The 27393-nt window shown below is 37.2% G+C and overlaps 1 protein-coding gene across 7 annotated transcripts in view; it reads left to right on the top strand.

Annotated features, from left to right (window-relative positions):
• pde4cb (phosphodiesterase 4C, cAMP-specific b) overlaps nucleotides 1–27393 on the top strand; it is a 75732-nt gene that overhangs the window by 30408 nt on the left and 17931 nt on the right. The window contains exon 1 of one of the 7 annotated variants that reach the window (XM_058791663.1): nucleotides 10504–11024. The exons of 4 other annotated variants lie outside the window; for them this stretch is intronic. In XM_058791663.1, the coding sequence (XP_058647646.1) occupies nucleotides 10942–11024 (83 nt within the window). In that variant the 5' untranslated portion in view covers nucleotides 10504–10941. Of the gene's footprint in view, nucleotides 1–10503; nucleotides 11025–19275; nucleotides 19789–27393 lie in introns of those variants that run through there. 2 more of the 7 variants (XM_058791662.1, XM_058791664.1) reach the window with 2 other exon arrangements.

Genomic DNA, 27393 nt, shown 5'->3' with positions numbered 1-27393 from the left:
CACAGTGCCGAGGTGCTGTGGGTGGTTGCTAGGGCGTGGCTACGTGGTTGTTAGGTTGTTGCTTAAAAGAGCCCGCCCCCAAAGTAGAAGTGGCGCCGGTCCCTCCTTCAGTCTTCAGGTACAAATGTACATATGCAAAGGATGGGTGATACCACTTACAGTTCTTGGGGGTAAGGCATTACAACGTGAGTAACATAATTGGATTACTTTTTCAAGTAACGAATAAAGTAACGCATTACTTTTAAATTTACAAGAACATAGCTGAGTTACTTTTTCAAATAAGCAACGCAAGTTACTTTGTTTTCCCATTTATTCACTGACACCTCTCCTGTTCCTGTGTTGAAAGAATTTTGGAGTGAGGTGCAGAAGCACCTTCTTCAGCCTGAGGCTTATTTATTTCACTTTTAGAGTGAAAGGGCCTTTACAGTTGCCAAAACAATAACTTTTGGGTTTATTTGTTATTAAAAAATCCAAATAAGCAAGTCCAGCCCAGGTGACAAATAGTAACATAAAAGTAATGTAATGCATTACTTTCCATAAAAAGTAACACAATTAGTTACTTTTTTATGAAGTAATGCATCAGATTGATTTTATTTACACACGGTTAAAATATGGTAACTTTGCAATTTAAATAAAACAACGATTTTTGGAATACTTTTTACAAGAAAATGCTATTTCAGTGTTTCTACTTCAAAATTCCACGTTTAATTCAATGTGTATTCTTTGTAATTGTTTGTGAAATTTACTAGCAATTTCCTAGTGAAAATTGTTTCTACACCTAATTTGTTGTAGTGTAGTTTAAAATATATTTCTTGTGACCATCATAATATGATCATTATAAAAGTACTAAAATCCTGTGATATGTTTATTAAACATATTTAACAATGAGAAAATTAGATATTTTGCCATCTAGTGAAAAAGTTATTGTGTAAAATTGTCCATTTAATATTACTTTATTGCAAATTATTAAATTGTTTTTGTTTACACATGGTTAAAATATTGTTACTGTAGTGATGATTTATTTTCATAAATGACTGCCAGTGACAAGCTTGACTTTTTATAAATTTTTTTACAAGTTTTACAACGATTACAGAACAAAACATGATCCATTTGAACTTTTAACGTTCCATTTTAAAACATTTAATTGCACACTATATACAGTATGTGGGGGAAATTTCAATTTCAGTTTATGGTGAAAAACTCGACCTAATGGATCCATATTATGATATATATTATGTACATAGCATATATTTGTGTGTGCTATGTACATAATATATATCATAATATGGATCCATTAGGTCGAGTTTTTCACCATAAACTGAAATTGAAATTTCAGAAATTTTAGTTTAAATTGTAATACTAACCATTTAATTAAAACAAATTATGCTTTTAATTATGTTTCAATGCTGCCTTCAAATTGTAAACTTCAAAAAAAAAAAAAAGACCTTAGGGGTAAAAAAAAAAACTTAGAAGACACATAAGGTTACAATTTCATTCTGGAAATGACTTCCAATCTGAAGCAAGGTGACGTCACCTAGGCGCAGTCATTTGCATAAACACCGCCTCCAGAGCAGTCATCTTCTCACCATAGGCCCCGCCCACTGGCATTCAGTCACTTAACGGCTTGATATTTGATCACGCTGAATGTGAGTGTTGCGTAGCCTCAAAAGCAAATAGAAATTACAATCACTGCTGCTATCTTGTCTACACTGGATACAGTATACAGATGCACATTCACTTTATGACTCAGTCCACGCGCTTGAGTCTGTCAATAGGACAAATTGAGTGAAAGAACATTCGCTTTGGCACGTTTGGTTTAAACAGCTCGTTCACGTTTTTGTACAGATATCAGAAGGATCCCATCATAAGGAACAGGTGGATAGTTTATTTTAATGGCAGCCTATATCGTGGATTTTGTTTTGTAATCGAGGCACAGTGTCGTGGAGAGTTCACAAAGAAACATTTGATGAAAGATGAAGCGGTACTAGATCTGACTGCAGCTGCATCACATTGTAAGTAAATGATTTCATAATGCTTTGTCTGGAAATGACTGTTTTATTTTGATCATGTTGTCAAAACACTCACATATGATAGCGAGGAGGCATCGATACTATTTCCTATGCAATGACATTAGCCAATCATAACAGTGGCCGAATTCAAGCCTTACAGGACCCACCCCTAAAAACAGCCCATTTTAGAGAGAGGTTCAGAATGAGGGTTGAAAATAATTATTTTTCCACATATTTATTTGTTTTGTTTTTTGTGTTAGTTAGTTCACCCAAAAATGAAAATTGGTCCATGCTTTACTCACCCTCAAGGCATCCTAGATGTATATGACTTTCTTCTTTCAGATGAATCCAATCGGAGTAATATTCAAAATTGTCCTGGCTCTTTCAAGCTCTATAATGGCATGAGTGGGTGGTAGTGTTCAAATGTAATCAAAAAAAGTGCATGCATACATATTAAAATGTGCATCACACGGCTCTGGGGCGTAAATAAAGGCGTCCTTTAGTGAATTGATGCGTTTTTGTAAAAAAAAAAAATACAATCCATATTTAAAGCGATATAAATAGTTTTGTGTAACTTCCGCTATCTGTCGTACGCGTGTTCACGAGAGACGTAGGAAGCTGGCGCAGTGCGTGTGAGTCTCGCAAAAACCGACGTTTGTTTATAGGAGCAAAGGAAAGCAACGTTTTCTTACTTTACCAAAGGAAAACCTCCTCTTGGCTTATATCAAAATCCCCCAAAATTTTTCTTTACAAATTCTCCTTTTGTGCTTCTAACCTGTGACCAGCGTTTTGTTTTGTTCTCTCTCCGCGCTCGTCACTAATTACGCAACGCCGACGTCCTACGTCATCTGCCTGGACGGCTTCCGCTTGAGAAAAAAGTGTTAATTATGTTTGAAATATGGATATTTGTCTTACAAAACTGCATGGATTCGCTACAGGAGGCCTTTATACATCCCCCAGAGCCATGCGAGTCACGTTTTTTTATGGATTTGCGCACTTTATTTTACGTGTTTTGGACTGTGTAACAGAAACACCCACTGACTGCAATGATAGTGCTTAGAAGAGCCAGGACAATTTTTAATATAACTCCGATTGGATTCATATGAAAGAAGAAAGTCATATACACCTAGGATGGCTTGAGGGTGAGTAAATAACAGGATAATTTTAATTTTTGGGTGAACTAGCCCTTTAACATTATCAGTAAACCTCAAGGAACGTATTAAAATCATAAAAAAAAAAAAAATCCATGTCATAACCCCTTTCAGCAGAAGAAAGAAACTCATACAGGTTTGGAACAACTTGAGGGTGAGAGTAAATGATGACAGAATTTTCATTTTCATTTCACTGTTCCTTTAACATACTGTCTATGTAGGCAGCTCACTAGGTTTCTGAACTGAGCAAGGCTGAAGTCAGGGAAGGTCTCCGTGAGCTCCATCTGCTGGTGAGATTCAGTGACAACAGCTGTGTTTGTGCTGATTTGAGAGCTGTATTTTCTGTAAAATCATAGTGACAGTTAATGGTGTACAGATGGTGGTGTGCGGATATGGTGTTAAACACCAGCTGTTATGAAGCTGATGGTGAAGATGATTATAATGAGGATGGCGGTCAAGATAATCTCTGAAGTGCATGTGTACTATTACATAAAAAACAGCAGAAACTGATTTCAATGTTTCCACTGTGACTTCAGTGATGTGGCCTACTGAAACTAGGTTGACTTTTGTTTATGTTCCTTTTTTTTTTTATTCTGTTCTTGCTGACACTGATCCAGAGAGAACGGCTGTCATTTATAAGTATGAAGAAGCATCCCAAATAATTTTTTGTTACAAACATTTAAATGATAGAATTCGTTTGAAAGTATTAGAGAACTTTGTCAATCACTAACTCTAATGAAAATGAGTTATTCTGAAAAAATGGTAACTAAATAGTCACTAATTTCTTTCGAGACAACAAGTGGACAGGTTAGTTAAAAAATGATTTTTCAAAGCAGTAAATAGAACAAAGATTATTAAAGTATGTTTTACAAGAGCATATAATTTCAGTTCAATCATGACAAATCTTGGAAGATTTTAGCATGGTAATGGTTATGAAAATGTCTTGGCGGAATAGATCTGCTATGCTGCTGCTGCTGCTGCTGGTTATTGCTGTAGTTGTAGATTATTGCTGCTTCTGCAAGCAAGTACAGGAACTTGCTACGGCGATTACGGCATACAGCATTAATACCCATCAGCCAGTGCCATCTTTTCATGACTGAACTATAAATTGTTTCTCCTTCAAAATTTCACATTTAATTCAATGTGTTATTTGCCCTTTCTTTGTAATTGTTTGTTAAATTTACTAGCAATTTCTAAGTGAAAATTAATTAAACTAATATTTAACTGATTTAAATGGCTTATATTGTTTTGTCTAAATCAAAAAATTTTAAATGCATGATTTGCCAAAGATTACAATTAAAATTTTAACTGAGAAACATTTGTCATTTATAGCAAATTAGCAAAGTTTAGCATTTATAATTATTTAAATTTATTATATTATATATTTTAAAATTAATATTAACTTTAAATAAGCATTAGATGAGCATGTATAATTAAATATTCAGGATTGGCAGATATATATGTATATCCAAAATTAACCAATATTGGTAAACAATAATAATAAAACGTTCTAAACAAAACCGCTAAAATAATTCAGTAACTGCGAGTAATCCAGAGTTTCCTGAAATGTTCTCATTCAGTGCTAACTATAATATTTAGCATTTTAACATCTTTAATTAACACTTTACTCTCGGCCGTCTCTGTTGCAGGTATGATATTTTTTTATGCTTGTGGTTTGTTATGATATGCATCATTCACCTCTGCAGATCACGCGGAGTCCTCCAGACTAAAGAGTCAGCCGTTTTCTGTGGGTTAACCAGGGTTTAAATGATAATATGCCAGAAAAGAAGTTTTGAAGAGAGCAGCTGCATGGAGGATTTGAAAGGAAGCTTTTGTTGGTTTCAGGTTTAGATCTTCTTTGCCCCCAGGTGCTGTGTCTCGCACCCTATTACTCCTGGCCAGAGTGCTTCTCTGAGGCTCTTGTGAACATACCAATTTCTTTCTTCTACTGTTTGTTTGTTCTGTTTCATTCTTTGTGTTTTTTTTTTTTACTGGGATCCATATATGAAACACACTGAAGCATTCTGATTATTTCATCAAGCAAAACATGCATGGAAAGAGTCACGCAGTAAAACAACTGTCAGAGTGAGTGATCTTAGTGACTCTGACTTTCATGTAAACATTTCCGTTGCCCCAATCCTCTGAAACAGAGTGCACAAATTCTTTCTGGATTCTGATGTCAAGCTATTTTCCACTTAAAAGGTCATAACCAGCTGAAGAAAATTTTGAATGGTGGTTAAAATGGAGATACACTGATGAAGTATGTGCATTGCAACTCCTCAAGAAACTATTTCATTGCTTGCATTTTTCGATATATGCTGTTCATTCTTAACCACCATTTGGAGGAATGGAAAATAGTTTTTCAGGGCACAGAAGCCAGGTAATTAGCTGATATCAGGATTTAATGAGATTTGTTGACTGAACCAGTTAGGATGTTTTCATGCCAACAATCCAAGACCCTAAAGGCTCAAGCATCTTCGCCCGTATGGTTCACTGTATGAAATCCAGGTCAAAGCTATATTTTAGCTTCGTTTCAAACCATTCGAAACAATCTGCACATTCCTGTCTCTGTGAGAAAGAGGAAATCTGAAACTTCCAGATCAGAGAAGTAGGCAGATGTAGGCCAGACTGTTAGATGGCTCTGATCCAGGCGGTGGAGTCATGTTCCTACAGGAATCACTTCATGCTTGATGATACATAACTGTGGTGATAATAAAACCGATTGCCAGATCAGACACAGTAAGTAACTGATGAGAAGTGGAGGCAAACCAAACAAAGTAGTCATAGAGCATAATACTGCACTGGTTCTGATTGGATACAGTAATAAATAAAAGTTCTGATCACTTAGGGTCAGCCACTGAATATTGAATACTGTTCAAACCGCTCAATGCACAGCTAGTTTTGGTTAGTTTGATTATTGTTCTATATTATTTATATTAATGCAAAGTGAAATTTTGAAGCGGCATGTGTGAAATGCGCTGTACAAATAAACTTGAGTTCCTTACCTTGCCTAATGAATACAAACTGTGTTTTAAATGCGAGGAAAGCTGAAGAAATTTACTTTCTTTGATAATAAATGCTTATATATCCAGAAACAATACGAATACAGGTGCTGGTCATATAATTAGAATATCATCAAAAAGTTGATTTATTTCACTAATTCCATTCAAAAAGTGAAACTTGTATATTATATTCATTCATTACACAGACTGATATATTTCAAATGTTTATTTCTTTTAATTTTGATGATTATAACCGACAACTAAGGAAAATCCCAAATTCAGTATCTCAGAAAATTAGAATATTTACATTTGAGTTTCAATAAATGACCATCCATACAGTATAAATTCGGGGTATCTCTTGTTCTTTGAAACCACATTAATGGAGAAGACTGCTGACTTGGCAATGATCCAGAAGACGAACATTGACACCCTCCACAAAGAGGGTAAGTCACAGAAGGTCATTACTGAAAGGTGTGGCTGTTTACAGAGTGCTGTATCAAAGCATATTAAATGCAAAGTTGACGAAGGAAGAATTTGGGTAGGAAAAGGTGCACAAGCAACAGGGATGAACGCAAGCTTGAGAATACTGTCAAGCAAAGCCGATTCAAACACTTGTGAGAGCTTCACAAGGAGTGGACTGAAGCTGGAGTCAGTGCATCAAGAGTCACCACGCTCAGACGTCTTCAGGAAAAGGGCTACCAAGCCACTTCTGAACCAGAGACAACGTCAGAAGCGTCTTACCTGGGCTGTGGAGAAAAAGAACTGGACTGTTGCTCAGTGGTCCAAAGTCCTCTTTTCAGATGAAAGTAAATTTTGCATTTCATTTGGAAATCAAGGTCCCAGAGTCTGAAGGAAGAGTGGAGAGGCACAGAATCCATGTTGATTGAAGTCCAGTGTGAAGTTTCCACAGTCTGTGATGATTTGGGCTGCCATGTCATCTGCTGGTGTTGGTCCACTGTGTTTTCTGAAGTCCACAGTCAACGCAGCCATCTACCAGGAAATTTTAGAGCACTTTATGCTTCCTGCTGCTGACCAACTTTATGGAGATGCAGATTTCATTTTCCAGCAGAACCAGTATCTGGTTTAAGGACCATGGTATCCCTGTTCTTAATTGGCCAGCAAACTCGCCTGACCTTAACCCCATAGAAAATCGATGGGGTATTGTGAAGAGGAAGATGCGATATGCCAGACCCAACAATGCAGAAGAGCTGAAGGCCACTATCAGAGCAACCTGGGCTCTCATAACACCTGAGCAGTGCCACAGACTGATCGACTCCATGCCACGCCGCATTGCTGCAGTAATTCAGGCAAAAGGAGCCCCAACTAAGTATTGAGTGCTGTACATGCTCATACTTTTCATGTTCATACTTTTCAGTTGGCCAAGATTTCTAAAAATCCTTTTTTGTATTGGTCTTAAGTAATATTCTAATTTTCTGAGATACTGAATTTGGGATTTTCCTTAGTTGTCAGTTATAATCATCAAAATTAAAATAAATAAACATTTGAAATATATCAGTCTGTGTGTAATGAATGAATATAATATACAAGTTTCACTTTTTGAATGGAATTAGTAAAAATAAATCAACTTTTTGATGATATTCTAATTAGATGACCAGCACCTGTACAAATTGATGGGCTCACATACCCCTCTTTCAGCAAGTTTTTCCAGTTTAGTTCATAAACTTTTATTTATTTTGTAGACAAAGCTTTGTGCTTAAATCAGGTAAAACTCCAACCTTCATATTTGCAAAAATTGTTGTTGTTGTTGTTGTTGTTGTTTTGCATATCACCATCACGGTACCCAGGTAAAAAAAAAAAAAAAAGTACACTTCCATAATGTACTTAAAGTGCTCTATTTTTGCGCACTAATTTTGTACTTAATATAATAAAAATGATTATTTAGTACTTATTAAGATAAACTTAAGATCAACTAAGTGTACTCAACTGTGCAATTTTAGGACACCATGAATATAAATGAAAATGCGTCTTAAACATACTATCTCTGTATTTACAAAAATGTATTTAGTTACCACTTGTAGTACACTTGAACCCGTATTTCATACACTATTACATTCAAGTGTACTACAAGTGGTGAATAAATTTATTTTTCAAATACTGAGATAGTATGTTACAAGCGCATTTTAGGTCATTTTCATGGTCCCAAAATAGCACAGTTGATTACACTTAGTTGATCTTAAGTTTATCTTAAAGGGGGCATAACACACACAGTTTCACCCAATCTCATGTTAATCTTGAGTACCTATAGAGTACTGCATCCTTCATATCTCCAAAAAGTCTTTAGTTTTATCATATTTATAAAAGAAAGATAAAGTTTTACGATTCTTTCCGGAAAAAAGCCGAATCATGAATCATGACCGGGATCTTTTATAGCTGGGACTGCTCCATCTTTCAGTATCAAACGATGTGTAAATCCAGCGTCAAACTGGGCCTTGTTTATAAAACGTTCATCAACAAACACACTTGAGAAACTCGGTTGCTGCCCTGGAAAAACAAACTGCATCCACTGTTCACGTAACGCTGGGTTCTTTTGGGAAGCTGAACAAGATTATCTTTCCTTCACTACTAAAAACACATTTCTTTAGAGACATTCTTCCCGAGCGAGTCCCGTGCAGTGCCGGCGAATGAAGCACGTTGATGGGTGCGCTCTTGCTCTTGCTCTCGCGCTGGTCAATGCGTGCACAGGCGCGTTCTTCCGGAAGAAATACCCATATAAGGAGTTCCACCCTCGTTTACGTCATGAAGAGCCACGATTGAAAAAAAAACTCTCTGAAACTTGTACAAACACGGAAGCAAGATTTTTGGTTATACGTCCAAATTGTGTTTTGAAACTTTGTCCATGCTTAGCATGAGAGTCCAACTCTTTAACAGTGTAAACAACTCTGAATGCATGAACTAAAGTACTAAAGCATCATTTTTAGTATATTAAGTACAAAATTAGTGCACGAAAATAGAGCACTTTAAGTACATTATGGAAGTATACTTTGTTTAACCTGGGTATCGAATGTATTTCTGAACTGTAGTTCTGATTGGACACAATTTTGAACTGACTTCTGGTCAGGTTACCAGGCTCACTTTGTGCCAAAATTAAAGGGATGGTTCACCCAAAAATGAAAATTACCCCATGATTCACTAATCCTCAAGCTATCCTAGGTGTATATGACTTTATGCTTTCTGACAAATACAATCAGACTTACATTAAAAAATGTCCTGGCTCTTCCAAGCTTTATAATGGCAGTGAATGGCTGTTGATATTTAACAGTCCAAGAGAACTCCAATAAAGTGCGTCTATCCATCATAAAAAAGTGCTCCACACAGCTCTGGGGGGTTAATAAAGGCCTCCTGAAGTGCACTGATGCATTTTTGTAAGAAAAATATCCATATCCAGTCACGAATTAGAAGTTCAAAATGAAGATTTGTGAAGAAAAATGTCAGAGGATTTCGATATTAGCCAATAATAAACTGGTTTCCCTTTGCTGTTAACAAAACTTGGTTTTTGCAAGACTATAACATATTCTCACGGGAGCTTAAGCTACGCTTACATCCTATGTCGTCTGCTAGAACACCACTCTTTCATATATGCGCATACAATAGTATGCGTAAGTTGATTACACTTTATAAAGTTTTAAATATGGATATTTTTCTTACAAAAAAACGCATTCATTCGCTTCAGGAGGCCTTTATTAATCCCTGGATCTATGTGGAGCACTTTTTATGATGGATGGATGCACTTTATTGGACTTCTATTGGACTATTGACTATCAACACCCACTCACTGTCATTAGAAAGCTTGGAAGAGCCAGGACATTTTTTCGTCTGAAAGAAGAACGTCATATACATCTTGAGGGCGAGTAAAAAGTAATTTTCATTTTTGGGTGAACTATCTCTTTAAGTTCTGGTTGGACTAGATTTTGACACAGTAATGGAGTAAAGTTCAGATTGGACATAAATTCTACAGTAAAAGTTTAGATGAAGTCATTCTCTTACTCAATGGAAGACATAAGTATGCGATGAAAATCAAGTATGCGTATAATAACATATGCATGTCAGAACAGCACCCGCTGTGAGAGTATGCTGTTATCGCTTCATGCTGTTTGTGTGTGTTCACGTCTCACTCTGATGGTGTTGGCGGGCAAACAGGAGCCACCCATGGCAGACTATTCACAACACACATGTATATGAAACACTGCAGCGTGTGACCGCACACCACCCTCCAGGCTCAGTGTGCTGTACCTCCCCCTCTCTCTTTCTTTTCTCTTCTCTTGTTTCTTCCCGCCTATCCAACATTTAGCCACTAATATGGAAACTTAGCAGGACCTTGAACCTCTAAACTGCATCCCTAGGGAGTCCAATAATAAGTTTACAGGCTGGTGCGGTGCTGTTTTGCTTTTCTTTTTACTGCTCACAGGAGAAACACATAATAGATTTGTGAGTTTTGTAACTGAATTTTAAAAGCAAGCTTTAGGAAGTAGATGGAGTTTCGGATGATACTTATCTGACATGTTGAAGAGGAAACATCAGCTTTGGAGGATGGTCTACATGAGATAGCCTTCACTTTCTTCTTCAGCAGACCCTAAGGATGAGGTCCTAAAAATGTAGCCGAGACGTCTTGGACTAAGGTGTCAGACTTTCGCTCAGGCTCTTGAGATCTTCACCTGTCTGCTCACTTGGTTGAATTTTAGAATAGACTGAAACTCTGAGGATGTTTCTTTTTGCAAAGCTCTGGTAAAAGACTTAAAGTTGTTTCCACAGCTTTTTGAAATGACGCACAAGGATTCTCGATTCCACAGGAGGAATTCACTCTTTAATTGTGGCTCAACTCGGAGACGACACTCGTGCATTGGGTATGTTTGGTTATCTGCTGTGCATTATGACAGAAAACATTTTTATTGATTCCTGTGGTTACACTTTATTTAGATTCTTTAGATATTCTACTACAAGTAACTATAAATATAAGTAAGTGTCTTTGCAACTATACAGTATGTAGAGTATTGGTAGACTGTTAGGGTTAACAGAAGAAGTTACTTTCAGTATAGTCAGTAGAATGTCTGTTGAGGGAGCATCAGAATAAAGCATTATTAAGCAGACAATCTAGTGGTACTTTAATGACTGCTATAGTTGAAGTTGAAAGTTACTTATAGTCTAATGTCACCATGTGTTACCATTTTTATTGGTGCAAATGAAGCTACGTAGAGGCTGCTTTGTCAAAGTGTGTTATTTTGATTGCTGAAGTCAGATCAGGCAGGTCAACTTCAGTGTGAACGGAATAACTAAGTGTCGTCTGTCGCTGCAGGCTGCAAAAACTGAGCTCTTCCGTTGAATGCAGTTCAGATTTATTACTTTGGCACACCTCACAGGAGATGGACAGTCTCAGCAGCTCAAAGAGCTGTAGTATAAACTTTCCGCTTTGGATGTCTCATGTTCAGATCAAACTGTATGTCAAAACCTGTGTTCACCCAAGTTCACCCAAAAATGACAATTCTGTCATCATTTGCTCACCTTCAAGTTGTTCCAAACCTTTATGAGTTTCTGCTGAACACAAAAGAAGATATTTGTGAAGACTGTTGGTAGCCAAACAGTTTCTGTTCCCCCATTGACCTCCATAGTGTTTTTTCCATACTATGGTACTGAATAAATGATGAAAGAATCTTCATTTTTGGGTGATCTCTTTAAGCTAATAAAAAATATATATAATGATATTATTAGGCACGATATTGATGAGGATATAAATTGAATAATGTAAGTATATATTATATTATGTATTGTATATACTATACTATTTGTACAATTACTGTAATAAATATTATTTTGTGTATTACTACAAAAAAAAATTATATATTTTTTTTATTATTATTTGATAAATGCAATGGAGATCACTTTTAATGCCTCGAGGCCTGTTTCATCAAACAAGTTAACCAAATAAGCCAGGCTTATTTCAGTTAGTCTGACTCATTGTCAAATGATTTGGTTCCATAAAGCAAATTTAACATAGGCCTAGATCAAGCTTAGTCACTGTGGCAACTTATACTGGGAAACTAACCCGGTCTATGGTAACCTGGTTTTATGACAGCTGTACCTTTTATAGTTTGCAGAACAAATAGCAGAACATTAGAACATTACAATCTAAAATTGCTCTTTAAAGCATTAAAATAACTAAATTAAAAGTTATAATCACTGAATTAAAAATTAAAATAAATAGTAAAGAAAATGACTATTTTAACTGCTATAAGAAACACATTTAACTCATTTGAGCTTAGTACTTAGTAGCCTACTGTACTAGCTTACATTTGATTTACCTTTACAGTTACTGCTATCATAAAAATACACTTATTTGTAGGTTTAAAATTCCACAAAAGACACATTTAATAATATTTTAGCAAAATGTATATTTTACTCAAATTATTGCTTTCCTACTATTCGATTGTGCTCCGTCTGTTTAATGCGCATGTGTGCAGCAGCGCTCGTTGCTCTCACGTGCCTATCCCATGCACTCCTGACAGTAAAATAGATATGTTTGCCTGACTTTCTAACGTTTACAGATGAAAAATATACCTGTGACATGTCAGTTATGCACTGAGGAAAACACAACGTCTCAAATGCATTAAACAGCACAGATATATTCATTGCATCTGTGCATTGCATCTTGCCATGGTGGATCGATCTGATCATAAGCATGCATAAATTAGTGAGATTGTGTGAATTTAATTTGTTGTTTATGGAACCGCTTTAGCCCCGATTGATTTGTTAGGTTGTTTCAAGTCAGGTTTTGGATTTTAATCCCCGTTTTTCCTCGGGTCTCCGTAGTGTTGTGATTTGTCATATTCACGCAGCAGTGGTGATGAGAGAACACGCTTGAGACACAGTTTAGAAAGGAGAAATCAATCTACATATAAAATATCGGTCACAGTTTATCGGTCACTTTCTAAATAATAGCGCAATATAGCGCATCCACTTACATTTACATTTTACATTTTACATTTATGCATTTAGCAGACGCTTTTATCCAAAGCGACTTACATTCAAGTTACAGTTTTTACATTTGATCAGCTCTTGCCACTTGTAATTATATGTAAATAAATCGGTTTTTACCTATGGTTTTTACCGATGCAAATATGTCAGAAATGATGCATCGCGATATAAATGACAACTTGTAGCCGATGCACACTTTTTAAAGCAATGCATTGCATCGTTACCTTCAGGGCCATCCCTGGCTGACGCGGGGCCCGGTGCAAGGTAGAGAGCGGGGCCCCCCTCGGTCCGTTCGTCGCGGGGCCCCCTCACAGCACGGGGCCCGGTGCGACCGCACCAGTTGCACCGCCCCAAAGGATGGCCCTGGTTACCTTTTTATGCTGATGCACCAAGCGAATCGAGGAATCTTCCCATCCATAGTGCATTTGTGCATTGCATCTTGCTCTTGAGTCGAGTCTGTTGTACTGTGCAATGCAAAACCAATGCAAATTTGGGCTGCATGTTCCATGTGTGATAGACACATGTAAACAAAAGCAGTAACATTAACTAGATGCTGTAAATAGTCTTTACTGATCACATTAACACTCTATTTACATCTGTAATGCACTGAGTGCTTTAAGATTACAAAGGCTGTGTAATAGGAGTCAGTATCATGTGACTTTGGCCAGTTAAACTACAGCATTCTGCTCTGAGCTATTTTTAGGGTCGGTGTGATTCTAAACTCTGCTGTGAACTTAAATTTCTTCCAGATGTGCAGACGTCACCGCCCACGTGAACTCAGACTGTGTTTGAGGACACCATCCCTGCGTCCCAATCCACCCTATCTGCCCTAAATAGTATTGAAAATGTCTATTATCACATATAATTTAGGATAGATAGTATGCACATTGGGATGCTGGCCATGTTTTAATAATGCTGTTGGAAGGCTGCTGGTTTAAGGAATATTGGAAAGAAATCGGTGAAAGTTTTTTTATTATAAGGGGGGTTTTCACTTGGTTGGTGAGCTCGTGCTGCGGCTGAACTGATTTGATTATAAAGGGAGCACTCTTTGCTTGGTTTCTGTAGATAACCTGTTCATAATTTGAATACAAGTTTTATGTTTCATGCTGCTATGTGCACACTGGAGTTTCAGGAGTGACAGTCATATTAAAATGCGAGAGTGTATCTGAAATTGTGATAACCATAGCAAAGGAAAAATTGATGTGTGCATTAAGGCTTGCAGTGTAATTACAATAGATCTTGTAATATGTTTCTTTATTATTCTATTACTTCCAATTGATCTTTTAATGCAATGCTTACATAGTTGAACAATATTTGAAGACCACATGGTAATGATTTACATATAATTATTAATGGCATTAATAATTAACTAATTCTATTCTTATTTATTTCAAATAGTTAAATAAAAAATAGTTACAATAGTTTTTGCTATTGTACTGAAATTGGTACAGAGAACTGTGAAATTTTTCTGGTATTGGTACCAACCACTGAAATGTTGGTATGTCTTTTAGGTCACATTTTATGTCATATCTGAAGTAATCCATGTTTATTACTTTGAAATGGACAGAAATTCTTATAATTCTTCTTCTTAAGTCTTAAATCCACTTTTGTTTGTTCTGTTTTCTGTGAAGTTTTTGAACAACTATGCTTTGCAGTTATTATAATGTATTTTATCCAGCTGGTCTATTTTTTGAGTATCAAATTTTTCAGATGAACTAAAAAATGAGTTTCTTAGTCAGTGAGCTCCTGTCTAAGTGGGTGGTTCTTGGCCAACATCGGCTGTAAAAGTGGGCCAGACTTTATACTGCAGTCAGAGGTCTGGCCATGTGAGACTTGTGTTTGAGGAAAACTGTTTTGGTTCTATTTGTGGTGCAGGAATTTGCATTCTGCACCAAAAATATTTAATAAGAGTGCAGTAAGGCATCTGTATGTTGCTTTGGATTATGAGCGTATAAGTATCAAATGATGTGAAGGTGCTGTAATGATTGAACTTGGGTCACTTTTCTAACTTCAACCATACACAGACTCTGTCTGAAACCTTGGTGCCTCACTGGCTAGTCAGTCACTAACTGAAGTATTGTTTTGTTTATGATGGAATTTGTTAGGGAAATAGGTTTTAGACATGTGGTTGAGTTGCAAAAAATGTTTCGGGACAATGCGTATTTCTAGGGATATAGCCAAATGATTCCCTCAACTCACGATGCGGTACGATTCATGATACTGATTTCTCAAAACGATTTTCTCAATTATTTTTTAACAAAATGAGATTTAAGACAGATTATTAATGAAAAGGTGTCCTTTTATTATTTCTCAAACAAAATCCTGCAGAATGTCTCGATAGAGATCGCTAAACGAGTGCATGCATGGTTGCCAGGTTGAGAAGATTAAGTAAACCACTGGACAGAAAATGTATTGATTAATAAAAAAAGGTTTGAATGCTGAAAACCTGGCAACTGCAACCATGAAAGCTTGTGGAGGCTTGTTACCAATGCAAGATAATGCAAATGCCACATTAAAACAAAATATTTTCATGGTAAATAACCAGAGGGCAAATATCGCTCTTAATAAATTGAGATCAGCAGAAATTGTGAATTTAATTGAAATACAACTTATTTTAGTACTATAGACTTCCTTTCAGTGTCTAGTTATGCCAAAAAAAGCAGGTGTGTGATTTCTGAGGATACTTAGTTCTGCGGTGTTGGTCATGAAGTAGGGTCATTTAATGAACGACATATACAAAAAAAAATAAATAAATAAAAATCACCTGCAGAATGCTCCTGTTTTTCTTTTCATACTGATTAATTGTCTAACATGCCAGTGAACATATAATTCCTGGTAAACCTTGTGTGCAGGTTTCTCAGGTGAACTGGTGGAAATAATTCTCCTAGCAGCTCTCAATGTGTGGCTGCCCCCTTCTGGCTGAATGCTGAATATTTGCTTTGTGTGAACTGTCTGGTGATAGTTTGGTTTGAGAGTTTCAGCTATCATCAGTCCATAAATAATAGCAAGCAAAGACACTGTAATACACACAGAGAGAGAGAGAGAGAGAGAGAGAGAGGAGAAAGAGCAATCTTTTGGGAATTTATTGCATGTGGAAAGATACACTTTTGTAGGTGTGTGTGTGTGTGTGTGTGTGTGCTTACATAGCTCTGTCTCTGTCTCATTGTAGAGAATAGGCTACTGTTGATCCTATTCACAGTTTCACACTATTCATCATGAATATCTCTGATGTTTTGATTTCAACAAATAAGATTTGCTTTCCAGCCATCATAAATGAAAGTGTCTGTCTGATCCATTTGGGGCTTGATTATTAATCCTCTTTTGTGTGTGTGTGTGTGTGTGTGTGTGTGTGTGTGTGTGTGCGTACGTGCGCGTGTGCGTGTAAGACTGAATTGGATCTGCAATCTTGCAAGAGGTTTATTTTTCATTCAAAAGATACTTTTGTTTAATCTGAGAAAATTAAAGTTCAGAAGAAGTATGCACTATGCAGAATACATCACAGTTGGTGCTATGGACTTGAATGATATCTGAAATCGTGAGGAGAGGTGAGCTATTATTTTTTTATAAGCAAATTTACTCTTTTTTTTTACCCTTGCAATAAATAGGCCTATAGTTGATCATTTTAATTAAAAATTAAAAATAAACAATACATTTTGCATGTAACTTCATAGATTTACATTGAAAGTGGGACTGAATTCGTATCTGGAGAGCACCATCCGGAGAGTAATCACCCGGAACACCCTGGCAACCAGTGTTGTTGTTGTTAACTATAACTATTAAAAATAATTTTTGTTATTTGAAATAAAGTTAAAATAAAGTAAAATAATAGGTAAATAATTAAATAAGATGAAATACTTAAACTTAAAAAATTTTTTTTTAAATAAAATAAGCTGAATTACTAACATTACTAAACATAAACATAAAATATAAATATAAGATGAAATACTTAAATTAAAAACTTAAATTAAAATTATAAATATTGCCTTGATTACTAATTGAAATAAAGTAAACTGAAGTACTTAAACTACTAAAATTATTCTAAATCATTTTGTTATTTGTACGTTAAATATAAATAAAATACACTTAAAATAGTACTTAAAATAAAAAAAAAAAAACTTAAATGAAAAATTGTTGAAAACTTAAACAAAAATGTTGACTTGGTAACTAACTGACATAAAATAAGCTGAAGTACTAAAATAACTAAAATTAAAACTGAACTAAAAAATAAAGGTAAATATTTATATCTAAAGAAAACTAAAATTAATAAAAATGGCAAAAGCATATAACAAAATTCTAATGTAAAATTAAAATTAAAATGAAAACTGAAAATAAAATATAAAAATATGAAAAAATTAAATGATACTAAGATAACACTGCTAACTACAACCAGAAAGCTCTAGAACTGTACATAAAACCTAGTAAGAGCACCTTAACAACCACTTACAAAATACTAGAAACCACCCATCAGTGCCCAACAGCAAAGCAACATGCTAAAACATGATTAAAAAACAGTCATATTTTGAATAAACAACAATTAAACTCTCTAAACAAGTCATTCCCACATTAATATTTTATGTCAACATCCACTTTACTATGGCAGACTGGAAGCAATTCTTGTAATAGATTTGGTAACGGTGCAGACAGTGTGTGTATGTGACATTGGCTGTATGTGAAGGGCCGCTGCTCAAACCCTCATGAGCAAATATTTACCCTGATTTGAGCAGAGATCAGATTCAGACCTGTGGGAAGTCAAATCAGGGAGATGAGGTTCCACACTGCAAAAAATGCTTTTTTTTTTTTAGTTTTCAGAAAAAACATGTAAAAATTAAGTGAGTTTTTGCTTGAAACAAGCAAAATAATCTGCCAATGGGGTAGGAAAAATGATCTTATGTCAAACAGAAAACAAGATTATTTTTCTTACCCCATTGGCAGATTATTTTGCTTGTTTCAAGCAAAAACTCACTTAATTTTGACATGTTTTTTCTGAAAACTAAAAAAAAAAAGCATTTTTTGCAGTGCATGATTCAGCTATGAATGAAATTCTCCAGTTAATACTACGGCAAAATAAACATACAGGCCCCAAAAATATGTGAACACTGCAGTCATGCTTAAAATGTGGATGTAAATACACTAGAAACCAAATTTTGTCAAATGTAATTGCACTTTCTGATGCCTTTTTGCCATTTGAAATGACAAATGTGCTAAAGGAAAAAATGACATGTCAAAGTTTTTTTTGTTTATTTTTTTTTCTTCTCCAAAAGCTGTTGATTGAGCTTAACTTAACCTGGAATATTGCACTTGTTCTTCTAACTTTAAAACCCGTTTGTCTACATTTTGTTAAAAGAATTTGAAAACTTAATAAACATCTAATCCCATGAGTAAAAGTGCACTAACTTAAAAGTGTATTTCAAAAATATATGTAATACATATTGAAGCACATGTAAAGTATCTGATTATAATTTTAACTGTAGTGTGTTATTTGATATTACATTTAAAGTTAATATATTTTAAATGTACCAATCTACGATTTCATTATTACAAATATATAATTACAGTTATCAACGATATATCAAATACAGTAGAAATGTCATATTCTATTCAGTTTATCATAAATGCTTGTCGGTACATTCAGAAGTGTTTCAAAGACAACAGAATTATGAAATTACATAAATATGACAAGAAGTCCTACTTAAGTGGGTCACAAAGCATTCAAAAGTTCAGCTAATTGCAATTAATATAAATTTACACTGTACTGCTTTTTATATAATTGCAATTAACATGCAGTTAAGTATCTGAAAACATTAGATTCAGTTTGCACTTAAGTATATTCTTTCCATAATAAGTACTCTTTTAAAAAGTGGACTTCTTTTTCACAAGAAGTGAGTATGTGCTGTTTATGACACTTTGATATTTTGTAATCTAATGCAGTGACATTGGTACCTTTAGAGTTTGAGACATGTATACTGGGATGTACTGTAAATGCACTTGGCTTATGGCTCGCTCCAGTAAAGAGTTAATATTGAGTCACTCATCTGGTGGTTCCGCCTTCTCCATGGGCTGTGACTCACTGTTCAGCTGCCAGTCCCACAACCACACATAAACACACACACACACACACACACACCCATATGAGGCCAGCATGCTGGTGTAAACTCATGTATAAGAGTTCAGCTGTCTGAGCTGCCGGAGGGGAGCGGGAGAGAGAGACTGGCGCTTGGTGACTTTGGAAGTTTGTTTATTTGTGAATTATCCTCGTATTTTACAGCAGATTTACCGACTATAAAAAAAAAATACATTTTATGAGGACTAAAAGGAGTCAGTGTGATTCTAAACTGAAGGATGATGACTAGGCAAATGCGAGATGTCCGGGGGAACTCGGTCATGTCAGCATGGCTCCATGTGTTCATTGCTCAGTAACTCAGCAGTGGGAAGCATGTGTTTCAGACTACATGAGAGGAACAGCTGATTTCTGGAGGGAAACGGCAAAGGAACGAGAGACACGGAGGGAAATATGAGTTTGCCAACTGGCTGTGTCTTCCTTCCACCCAGCGACCGCACTTTTAAAGTTCGGAACGTCAATCTTTGTGGCTCCCCGTGTGCTGTCAACTGTCCGATTGACATTGTGCAGAAACGCAGGCGGTAATTGATTTTTTTAAATTTTTTTTGCTTGTGTTGTGTATGGAAACAGTTATGCAGGGATAGCGTTTGGGTCTTTAAAAGTGTTAAAATACGTTTTTACCAGTTCAACGGGAGTCAAGTATGCCAATCGTAGGTTGATTTCCACAAAAAGGGCGACACTGCTGTCAAAATATTTGTTTGAGCGGTCTGACATCAACTGCTGGCTCAACCAATAGAACGCAACCTTGAAATCGTCATTTAAATTTCTCCATAGGGAAATAGATTTTTAGCAATAACTGATAAACCTTTTAAAGACAGACCTGTTGTGAGCACAGAGGTTGGTAACTGATTGTTTGCCTTAATTCAACATTTTCAAAATAATTGTGTTTAATATTGGAGTTTGTAGTAAAAAAAATTCCATTACCCATGATGCTGTACAGAAAATTCCACCAATTGTAGAGTCACATCGAAGAAAGCATGGCAAAAGAGATCTTTAGCTCCGACCATTCCCTGCGATGACATTATCAAGCCGGTCTCCCTACGCTCTCAAAATACTTAAATATTTGTATATATATGCATATTTTGTCATGAACCAACAACTCTGAATGAACAGTTTAATTTTAATTAATGTCATTCGTAGTGCCTCATGGGATTGTAGTTTCTTCCCTTGTTAAATCTGTTAAGTACACAGTCTTGTACCTTTGTCTTTTTTAATACCCTTTTAATATACTTTTTGCTTTAAATCAAAGTTTGCAATGTTGTGTTCATAGTTTATGACACCTTCACAAAGTTTTTTTATTTTTTTTAAATACATCCAGAAACAGTGCCGCTGAAAAAGTGGGCGGGCCCTAATGCACTTTATAGCAAATGTTAGAGGTCGAGCTACTTGTTTGTCTGACCAATAGCAAATGGGGGCGGGGTTAAAGGGGAGATAGTAGTGTTTGGGGAAAAAAGTTTGAAATTGTTTTTGATGATCATAAAATGAAAGAGTATCAGTCAGATTTTTGTTATGTTGGCATTTTGGGTGATTTTGTTATGCTTAATAGTGGGACTTATAAGTTGAGGATGTCGACATAGCCTGCATTAGAAAGAAATGGCAACTTTTTTAATTAACTGGCTTTGTTGAAATCAAAAATATTGTTTAATGCCTCTGAATCACCTAAATATATTAATTTATACCCACAAAACTAGTTTTCATAGGTTAAATTAGGTAGAAATAGCTCTTACAGTTGGTAACAGTTGCATGATTTCCACTATTTACAGTGTGTATAATGCTTAATTCAGTAAGCAGTTTATTATGCAAATGGCAGCACAGTTTTATTTCTTGCTGCCAGCACCATCATGACATAGAGTAAAAGTTATGTTTAGCATTCAGTTGCTAGTTTGTAGTTAACAGAAGCAGATTCATTTGAGGTCATTTGACATGTCTAATTATGTTGTGATTACTAAAGTAGCATTTTAGTAGATATTTTATGCATAGGGATTTTATATTTTATTTGATCCTGTTTCAAAGATGTTTAAAAGCTTTTTTCAAATGAATTAATTTCTGCCAAAGACTTACTTTTTAGTTTAGTCCTTCATGGGAACCTGGAATGTGTAATTAAATAGATGTTGTTTACAGCAATGCCACAACTCGGTGCATTTAATATGAAAATGCATACAGCAATAAAAAGGCCAGACAACACACACAACCTGATTCACGAATAAATGACTAAGTTGGTTCTTTTAATGAATTGTGTCTCAAATAAGAACTAAAAAGTATATCCTTCATTCTCTAGTGAGCCACACATGCTGAATACATCAGAGAAATGAACTTTCACTGTCAGCGTTCATTCAGGATGTTTGTGTTTGTCATTAGCAGGTCCTGAGAGAGTTTTCTCATGACAGTGATGCAGTGAACCTCACAAAACCACATACAGGTTCAACCTGAAATCAAACCATAAAATCATCAGTACACTGTAAAAAGTGAAAGTTGACTTAACTTAAAATTTAAGTACATAATAATTAAAAAAAAAAAAAAAAAAGTTAAGTGAACTTGACAATTCAAATAACTTATTTTTTTAATTATCATTTACTTTAAAATTTTAAGGCAACGGGTTTCCTCGATTTTTTTAAGTTAAGTCAGCTTATCACTTTTTACAGTGTAATAAAAGTAATACACTCCAAATAAAATATATTTTTAAAAAGTAGTAAGCACATTTCATTCAAATTCTCATTAATGTCTAGATCTACTTTTTTTTAACAAAATATACATATAAGGTATATGTAAATACTTTTGCTCGCTCTCTCTCTCTCTGTCTCTCTCTCTCTATATATAAAATTTTATTTTATATCTTTTTTACCCATTACAGTATTCAGGGGGTGGAATGTGCTTACCATTTCATCCTTTTAATTGTTTAATTTACCATTTAATTATTCTTTTGATTTTGGTATGAAATGACCTGACAAGGTATTACAGGTTTACAATGATATAAAAAAACTATCTACACTATCATAAATGTACTGTACCGTTGTATTTCCATGGTACTGTAATTCCATGTTATTCTTTGAAGTTCCTTGGATTGTGTAAATACCATCACTGAGCACAATATATGACGTATGATGTCCCAGGGCCCTTGTATATGAAGGGCCACACTGTCACTGCCAAATGCTTTTGTTTGGAAATAGTAGTTATAACCTGCACTGATACTGTATGTAATGCAGATATGAAATATAATGCTGTTTATAGTCTCAGGTCTTTATCTCAAACACATCAACCACGCTGTCTTTTATCTCAGAGCAAATTCACGTCACTTTCAGGACTGTGCACAGCAACACAGTCTGCCATGATCAGCCTCCGTTAGTGACCTGGAAAGAAGTGTGTGTGTGTGTGCACATGAAATATCTCTGAATCTACAATAATAAGTCTTGATTCAACATTAATTTAAAGAGATAGTTCACCCCAAAAAATGTCATCCTTTTCTCCTCGTGTTGTTCGAAAAACATGTTCAAGCTGATTGTCCATATAACTGTAAAAAGTGATGTTGACTTAACTTGACTGCCTTAAAATTATTAAGTAAATGATAATTAAAAAAATAAGTTAAGTGAATTGTCAAGTTCACTTAACTTTTTTTTAAAATTATTATTTACTTAATAATTTTAAGGCAACAAGTTTCCTCATTTATTTTAAGTTAAGTCAACTTATCACTTTTTACAGTGTTCAATGACCCATTTCTTTGTCACCATTTATGTTATCATTAGGCTGAGATCACCTCATTCAGGCCATCTTGGACCGATTATTTTGGTGCGGATCTGAACATGATTACCGTGTCCATAAAGTATATGCCTAAACAAATCAAACTTAGGGAGAAAACATGCCAGGTGTCACAGCTCACGTGGAGCATGGGAACCAGGAACGAGGAGACGAGGAATTCACAACACGGGGGTTTATTATTCAAAATAGGAACACAGAATCACAGGCAGGGTAGACACTTAAAGACCGACAAACACAAACTGAAAGGACTGGGGCTTATAAAGACAAGACAATCAAGGAACTAAGGGGACACACCTGGAATCAAATTAACACAATCAGACTGGGAAGAAACTGGGTCACAGGGAACACATGGGGAGCAAAAACACAACAAAACAGTCCAGGGGCGTGACATTACTCCCCCCTCCCGGAAGGTGCGTCCTCGCACCGTGGAACAACAGAGGGGGGGAAACGGGTGGGAACAAAGGCGGAGGCTCAGGAGGAGGACGGACCACCGGGAGGGGGCCGGCTGACAGAGACCAGGGAGGTGATGAAGGAGGGAGGAGCCACGGAGGAGACAGGAGGGACCCGGAGCAGGAGGAGCCTGGCAGGACCCAGGCCACAGCCATGATGGCCCACGGTGGAGCCGACGGAGGGAGGAGCCATGGAGGAGGCATGGCCACCGACTCCAGGGGGCCGACCAACGGCGGCGGAGCAGGTGGTGGAGGAGCCCAAAGCGGAGACGGAGAGCCGACGAGCCAGGGGGATGCCGAGGATCCGGGGGGCCAAGGTGGAGCCGAGTGCTCTGGCGACCGAGGCGGAGACGGAGCTCCGGAGATCCGCGGCGGAGCCAGAGCGACTGAGGACCAAGGTGGAGCTGGCGGGAGGAAGGAGCCCAACTGAGCCGGTGGGACGGAGCGACGAGGTGCAGCCGGAGGAGCGGAGTCCTGAGGCAATGGCGGGTCGACGCCCGACCAAGGCGGAGCCGGAGGGACGAGGGAGCCCGGTGGAGTTGGAGGATCGACAGGTGACGGTGGAGGCGAGGGAGCTAGGAGCCGAGGTGGAGCCGCTGGGTCAACGGGCCGAGGCAGAGTCCGGGCCGAGGAGGTTGGAGGCGGAGGTGAGGGATACTCCAGCCCCGGCGACGCTGGAGGATGGCAGTCCCGTGGGGCTCGCACCGCATTGATGGTGAGCTGAGGGCGAGCAGAGGGGCTGCCAGACGACAGCGGTGGAGGAGGCAGGAGCGGGTGGGAGGGTGGGCATTTTCGAGGAGCGGGCACTGGAGGGCATTTTCGAGGAGCGGGCACTGGAGGGCATATTCGAGGAACAGGCACTGGAAGGCGCTCTGAAAGCGCGGAGCTGGACGGAACCAGCGGAGGCACAGGAGAGCTGGACGGGACCAGCGGAGGCACAGGAGAGCTGGACGGGACCAGCGGAGGCACAGGAGAGCTGGACGGGACCAGCGGAGGCACAGGAGAGCTGGACGGGACCAGCCAGGGTGAGAGAGAGAGGAGAGGGGAAACGTCGACCTCCAGATCCGTCTCCCAGTCAATGAGATCCCCTTCCATGTCCAGCAGCCCCAGATGGATAATCAGCTCATCCTCAGCCACGGTGCAGGGGGCGGAGCTCCACTCCGCGCTCACACCGTCAACGGCTGGCTCCCTCGCGATGGGCACTGTCGCTGGCTCTCGCACCTGATCTGACGTGTTGGGCTCAACTTCCGGGGCGATCTTCCGCTCAGTCGCTCGGCTTTGCGCTGGCTCGCAGATCGCAGCGGGGAATGGCTCTCCGTCATCGGTGGGCTCGGGCTGATGCTCCGTACCGCTGGGAGTTGGTGGGCTGGGCTCTGGGTCTGGAGTGGATCTGGCGAGTTCCTCCTCGGGAGAGACGGTGAGGGGTGATCCGTTTCTCACCAGAATCCACTCCACGAAGGCGGCGAAATCCTTCCGAGGACCATCCTCGGACGACAGCGCTCTGCACGCGGTGTTCAAACTTGCGTTGTAGCATGAGCAGAGCGTGCCGTTCGGGTAGCTGGTGGCATTAGCTATCATCAGGAACAGTCTGGTGTGGTCCTCGAGAGATCTGTCCCCCTGCTCCAGCAGGAGGAGGAGGAATTCGGGCCGGACGAGGGGAGGTACGAGGGGAGGTACTGTTTTGGGTCGGTCTTTCTGTCACAGCTCACGTGGAGCATGGGAACCAGGAACGAGGAGACGAGGAATTCACAACACGGGGGTTTATTATTCAAAATAGGAACACAGAATCACAGGCAGGGTAGACACTTAAAGACCGACAAACACAAACTGAAAGAACTGGGGCTTATAAAGACAAGACAATCAAGGAACTAAGGGGACACACCTGGAATCAAATTAACACAATCAGACTGGGAAGAAACTGGGTCACAGGGAACACATGGGGAGCAAAAACACAACAAAACAGTCCAGGGGCGTGACACCAGGGGCCTGTACCATGATGGTAGATGAACAAATTCAGAGTTACAGGATTAGTTTCGAGTTGACAAAACCAAACCTCTCCAATCCGGCTTTGTTGGTACCATGATGCTGATCATCAACTTTCTTTGTTAACTCAGGCTTTGATCCTGAGTTTGTGGAGCATGTGCACATGGATGTGTGACATCAGTGGCTAACAGCCAATCACAAGCCTTTGTTAAAAGTTAAAGATTTTGCTAAAGGTTAAAAGATTGAAAAATATGATTCATTTAAATGCATTTACAATGAAAAAGTACTTGTTCATGAAAGAGGACAAATAAAATAAATTATCTTGCTTTATCAGTGCAGTCACAAGTGAAACTGAAGTTAGTTTATATTGTTGGAAATATACAGCGATAGAGACTCGAACATGTAAGGTCACAGTCATTTTTTAAAGCATTATCTATTGATTCTACAACTTATTTATATTATATACAATCTGTATCTATTAACATTCATTTAAAATAAATTATTTATAATAACTGTTAAACTAAAATAGCTTGTGTGTAATGGATTAATAATAATATAAATCATATAATTAAATAAATAATATAAAATAATGTAATTATCTTTAAGGCCAGACCAACTTTTTTTTTCTTTTGTACTAGTGACCTTTAATTTGGAGCAAGATAAACTGGGAGAGTGACTTTTTTTGTGTCAGACATGTGTCGGTTAGCTCACATCTGATTGGTCCAATTTCAGTTTGAGATCTCTAACTCAGAACATAACCTGCCCCGGAGCAGGTTAGCTGTGGAGTGTAAGTTACTATGGCAATGAACGCAGCTAAAAGCCAAGCTACTTTCATGGTACCTAAAACCCAGAGTTGGCGCAAGCTAAACTGAAACTTACCTGGCTAGCCAGCTAATCCAGCTTCATGGTACAGGCCCCTGGTTCCTTAAACAAATGCTCCAAATGAGCCAGGTGTGAAAATGCCCGTTAATATCTCCTTTTGATTGTTATTTTAGTATCACTGAGATACTTTTGTAGTTTTTAATTAGTGCTGTCAAACGATTAATCGTGATTAATCGCATCCAAAATAAAAGTTTTTGTTTACATAATATATGTATGTGTACTGTGTTTATTTATTATGTATATATAAATACACACACATACAGTATATATTTGAAAGTATTTACATGTATATACATTTATATTATTATATAATATATAAATATATCTAATATATAAACATAACGTATTTTTCTTAAATATATACATGCATGTGTTATATATACATATACTAGGCGCTCATTTATTATGTAAACAAAAACTTTTATTTTGGATGCGATTAATCACGATTAATCGTTTGACAGCACTAGTTTTTATTAATATTGTGAATCAGTTTTTATTATTATATATTCTGTTTTCATTTAAAAATTGGTTAAAGTTTTAAGAATTTGTTTTGTTTTTGTGATTTTTGGTAGTTTTTGCATTAATTTATATATGACTATGTAGTTTTTATTGATTTTTAGTTATTTTAGTACATGAAGTTAAACTAAATGAAAATGAGAAATGTATCCTTGGCAAGCAGCTAGCTGAAATTAATCATTTTATATTTTATTTCAGTTCATGTAGAGACAGCTGCATGATAAATAGTATTTTAATCATGATCACGATTACTGCTTCTCTCAGTTCAGGCATAATCGTCTGTGATATTTGCCTGCTGGTTATTTATTCTGAAAGTTTTAGTTTGGTATTTGCATTATCTTACACTGGTAACAAGCGGCCACAAACTTTCATGGCTGCGGTTGCCAGATATCAGAGTGTAAATCTCCCAACCAGAGCCTCTAAATAAATTGACACATTTTCTGCCCAACCTGGCAACCATGTGCACACGCTTTGTTCCATTTCGGAAAAGCACTGATAAGTTGAAAACATGTAAATTGGAGGTATTCTGCTCAAATAAATGTG

The sequence above is a fragment of the Onychostoma macrolepis genome, chromosome 11, assembly GCF_012432095.1.
Source record: "Onychostoma macrolepis isolate SWU-2019 chromosome 11, ASM1243209v1, whole genome shotgun sequence".
NCBI classification, from domain to species: Eukaryota; Metazoa; Chordata; class Actinopteri; order Cypriniformes; family Cyprinidae; genus Onychostoma; species Onychostoma macrolepis.
Note: the sequence above shows the minus strand (reverse complement) of the source record. Positions and strands in the feature narration are given on the sequence as shown.